This window comes from Limulus polyphemus, unplaced genomic scaffold (assembly GCF_000517525.1).
Source record: "Limulus polyphemus unplaced genomic scaffold, Limulus_polyphemus-2.1.2 Scaffold289, whole genome shotgun sequence".
In the NCBI taxonomy this organism is placed as follows: Eukaryota; Metazoa; Arthropoda; class Merostomata; order Xiphosura; family Limulidae; genus Limulus; species Limulus polyphemus.
Window position 1 is genome coordinate 108588 of NW_013665899.1, and position 5057 is coordinate 113644.

The 5057-nt window shown below is 32.0% G+C and overlaps 1 protein-coding gene across 1 annotated transcript in view; it reads right to left on the reverse strand.

The window, feature by feature from the left end:
• LOC111085237 overlaps positions 1-5057 on the reverse strand; it is a 68688-nt gene that overhangs the window by 4675 nt on the left and 58956 nt on the right. The window contains exons 3-4 of the mRNA XM_022382890.1: positions 1777-1911; positions 446-681 (exon numbers count right to left, since the gene is read on the reverse strand). Of these exons, the coding sequence (XP_022238598.1) occupies positions 446-681; positions 1777-1911 (371 nt within the window). The remainder of the gene's footprint in view (positions 1-445; positions 682-1776; positions 1912-5057) is intronic.

Below are 5057 nucleotides of genomic sequence, written 5' to 3' on the forward strand. Positions count from 1 at the left end.
AGATATGTGTTAGTCTTGTATATATAAGACGTTCACAACGTGAAGGGGAACAGTGTAATGAGTAACTGAATGTATGCGGACAAAATATTGTTGGCCACGTGAGACATAGCGTCGTTATAGAGCGACTGTTGAAATTAAGTGTATCGTAAAGTTATATTCAGAAAGAATAAACCAGTTTTATTTAAGAAAGGACTTGTGTCGCTAAAGTTTCGTCGGAACGAATTTACGGAAAATTAACTAACGACTGAAGGCGTAACAATACTATTATTTCTTTTGTCACAATTATGCAACAACAGAATGAAATAAACTTTTACATTTAGCATTTATGGTAATAGAAGAGAAATAAAACTGTAAAACTGAGCAATTATTCACTAATGGAACGTTATATGTGTTGTGTTTCAAACCTCAAGACAACACGGGTAGTTTATCATTAAACCTAACTTACTATATGTATTATCGTGTTGGATTTGTTCGTTTATAGTTCGTAGCTTGGCCAGGATCTTCCGCAGATGAAGAATGTCCATCTTAGAGTGGTCAGGGACATCTTTACTGGTCAAACTTGAAAGCTCAGCAGTCGAGGACGTCTCAGAGTCCTCTTCATTCTTTGTGTTGTCGGCTCGAAGAGGACCACCATATTTGTTTTCGACAGCAGACACACTATACGACCTCTTCTTTTTTCCTCTAAAGTTAGAATATATAAAATAAGCTTTTCATTTAATTGAGTAACTTTTAGTATAAACAGTTTATAGTACTGATTTACATACTGGGCTGAAGACCTAACTTAAAACACAAATCTTTTTTTATTTTGTCTTCTTAAAATAAAGAAATATTCAGACACAATGGAAATGTTTCTATGGAAGTTTTATTACATGGAAACAAATTGTATTGTCTTTCATTCCGGAGTAAGAGTTTTTCAGTAGCGTAGCTAGAAATTTTTCCAGAGGGGGGGTACATTTGAAATTTTCCACCAAATTTCTTTAAATGACAGTCATAGCAACAACATTTCATTTTATTAAGGTCTTTATATTTCCGAATGTTTTTAACCATAACTCTCCAAGGAGGGCGACTGTCTCCCCTCCCCTCCTCCATAAAATAGATAATTTGTTTTGTTTTTTAGCGCCATCTGTGTTAAATATTCCTCTTTTTGATGGTAAGTTCCTCAAACGATGTATGATATTTAAGCATGATATCCTGTCTTCAATGGTTAAACTTAAAACAATGTTGTGGCTCTAAAGATAGAATTAATAACTTGAACGAGATGTTGAAATGGAAGCTATTTGAAGTCTTTGCCGGAATACGGATATATGTATATATTTATAATGCTCAATAAGCGCTAAAAATGATACATTAAGTGGACAAAAATTAAACTTTATTACACAATTCCTAGAACTGTCAAATATTAATACCCTATGAAATATAATGGATTATAAGTGTAACCGGAGTAAGAGTTTTTCAGTAGCGTAGCTAGAAATTTTTCCAGAGGGGGGGGGGTACATTTGAAATTTTCCACCAAATTTCTTTAAACGACAGTCATAGCAACAATATTTCACTTCATTAAGGTCTTTATATTTCCGAATGTTTTTAACCATTACTCTCCAAGGAGAGCGACTGTCTCCCCCTCCCCCATAATTACACAACTGGATTGTTTGTAGAGAACAGTGCATCTGGACCGTTAACAAAAGCCGTTCTCGAAAACTAGATAATATTATTTTAGTTTAAGGTTTATTATGTGCATTATTACTGAACTTAAATACGAAAAACGAGAAGGAAACTTACAGTATCGTCGGGTCAAAAGCTCCAAAAGCGACGGAACCTGTTACCTCCTTGTCTCTGTTTCTGTTCAATTTGTACATAGCGATTAATGTCTCTATTTCAGCCAGGCGCTGGTCAGATATTCCACTGCGCCTTTCTCTGAGAAAGAAAGAAAAAAAATGTCACTAAGTTTTACCAAATATTTATAATTTTTCTTAAATTACTAATAATTAATAAATTCAATGCTCTTAATTTTGAAGGATCTTGTGTTCACATAACACAGTTTTGCACTATAAAGTGTAGGTGGAAAATAATAAAGTTCAACCATTTCCTTAATTGAATTCAGTGGAAGTGTTTGAAGATTTATATGATGAAATACAGCCCCAGTTAAAAAATTAGTAATTAAGTATTAACCAAACCATACAGTATAGTGAAATTATAAATTAGTGTTTATTCACCATGCGAATTATAATTAGTATTATAACGATTTAGGCTTACCAGAACATTTAAGAAATTGCACACGCTTGTGAATATCAGTAAAGTAAAAACAAGTAGCTACTATCCCAAGGAAAATACTTGGAATTTTACAGCTTTATAGTTTATATTAAAACAAATTGGCATTTCTGCAACACGTGGGCGTTGTCGAAAAAAAAATGTAAATCAAATAAACCTTGATGTTCCATTGTAAAAATGTACAGATTATTAAAGTTCGGCGTCGCTAGAAACTCACGTATCGAAGTATTTCATCTTCAACTTTCAAATTATCGACTTATTTTTTATCGTTCACTACCAGTTACATCTCTTATTTACAAATTTTGTGAAATCACTCATATTGTACGTAGGAAAGTCTAGTATTAATTAGTAGAACTAATTGCAATATTGATGGAACTTTTGTTCAATTTTGTATATGTTATTAGAGATCCTGTACTTGACAAGTTCGAGGACCCACAAGACATTTGGTGTATAAATCGTTTGGAAGACTTGTGTTTACAAATCAGTTTTAGGGTTAAGTTATATCAAATAAAGACAGCGGTTCCGAGTCAGGTTTCCAGTAAAGTTGAAACACATCTTTAATTCTGAACTCATTCTCCTTTTTCCAACATAGAATATCCACAAAAATTCTATTCGTCTGAATATAAAGTATAAAATAATAGAAATTTAAATTCTTCGTGCTTATACAGCAAGCAAAAATTCAACTATGTGTATATAATTTCATCTGCTGGCCAGTAGAAGACACGTGAATTAATGTTGAATACGAATGATTCATATTGAAAAAGAAAAACCTACTACGTACTCCGATGGATTATTTTGATGTGAACATTTTTGAAAATGTATAAAATACGTAAAAAATAAAACAGAAACATGCGAGTGCACATTGGTAGTCTTGTCTTTTCTAAAAGTTTTATAAATCAGGCAGTCTTGCTTTTAAAAGATGTGTGCAGAGGTTGTCTTTCCGAGCTGAGATTATTTAATAAAAATATTTTAGTCATTGCTGCTTAGAAACGTCTTATACTATGATATATCCTTCTCTTTTATTTTCTGCTATTTAGCCATTACTATTTAAGTTTTAAGGAACATAGTCTAAAAAAATCTATTCAGTTCAGGTTTTTCTTCTCTCCTCTACAGCTAAAATCATTTTCAATAAGTAAACACAGGTCTTGCTAGAGATAGTTTTATGTGTGGGATTAAACGCTCTCTGGTGATTATTTAAGGAAACTCAAATTAATTTATAACACCTAACCTATCTCTTCAACACATTCACAGGCAAATTCGTTTAAATTAATTCAAGTGAAAATTTAAGAACATCTTAGATCAATCGAATTTTCTGTGCGTAGTTTTCTAAAGTCGTAATGAATTACTGTACGTAGGTATTTGCGCTTTATTCCTGCATATGTCTTTGAATCTGAAACAAATTATTTCTTTCCAGATCGTTCAGCATGTATTCAAGAAAAGTGGTCTTGATTTCGGAGTCATGTTTCACATATGAAAAGCAGTTTCGATAGAACGCTTATATTTGTGTGTAAAATTGATTAATTTAGTGTAGCATGTGTGTGTGTAACGATATGTAAGATATTATCTTATAAAATGTATGAAAACATAGGTAGATAAACACATAAATGGAAGATCTGAGAGAGGGGATTTGTGTGCGTGTTCCATTTGGTCTTTTGCATGCAATGCACAAATTCTTAAAATATTAATTTTCATTCGAAAATTACGTGTAAAGACGTATCTCTAATTGTGTGTTTTAGGTTTTAATGTTATAGTTATAGCCCAGTTGAGCAATTGAAAATTAAACTTGTGGATACGATGTAAAGAAAATTAAAGAAGTGGCATTTGAAGTATGGAAAACCAGAAGTTTTGATTTCACGAATATTTGGTCGGAAAACAAACATAAAATATCAAAATTGACTGGATCTACCAGAGATATTTGGTGTTGAAAGTAAGAGATTTTCCTGGGGAATCTTATCGCTACCAGATATGATACAAATTCACCTATTTACTTAATAATTTAGCAAAGGTTTTGCTTATGTTTCTGAAACCTTATAGTCAATATGTTATTTAAGAAATTTTTGTCCATAATTTTACGTCACGTAATAAAACTGTACTTATATGTAACCTGAGTATTATAGTTGAATTTGTTACAGGTTAATAATGAAAAATATGGTGGGTGTGTGGTATTTTTTATTGGTTAATATCACCTTGAGTTAATAGAATAGTTTTATCAGCGATCCTACGTTATATTAAGGACAGAATGTAACGCGGATTTAGAACATCGCCAATTATAATAGTCCTCATTCTGAGAGTTTTTCCATATTTACATGAAATAAATTCAATAATGCGTAAAAACTAAAAAAAAATATTGTTGCGTCAGCGAGTCACATGACCACGTGACGCAACGTTTCTAGAATTATCTTGTTCTTTCGGGAATGCTCTAGTAATTGCTCGATGTAGGGTGGGCTGGTATATATAAAGGAGGGGAATGTGAGGTGGGTAGGTAGATAGTGAGTAATTGATCTGCGGTCGGAGTATTATTGACGTTCGTTGCTATTGTTGAGTGTATCGGTTAAGTTATATTCGGAAAGAATAAACCAGTTTTATTAAGTAAAGGCTTGTGTCGCGTAAGTTTCGTCGGTACGAAGTTACGGAAAATTAATTAACACACGGAGACGTAACAATATAATATCAAAGAAATTGTTTTTATTTATTAACATTGTAATAAAATTTGATAAAGAAATTAATTATTCCAACGGAAAATTGAATCCAATAAACAATAATTTTATTATCATAAAATAAAGTTGTTGTTT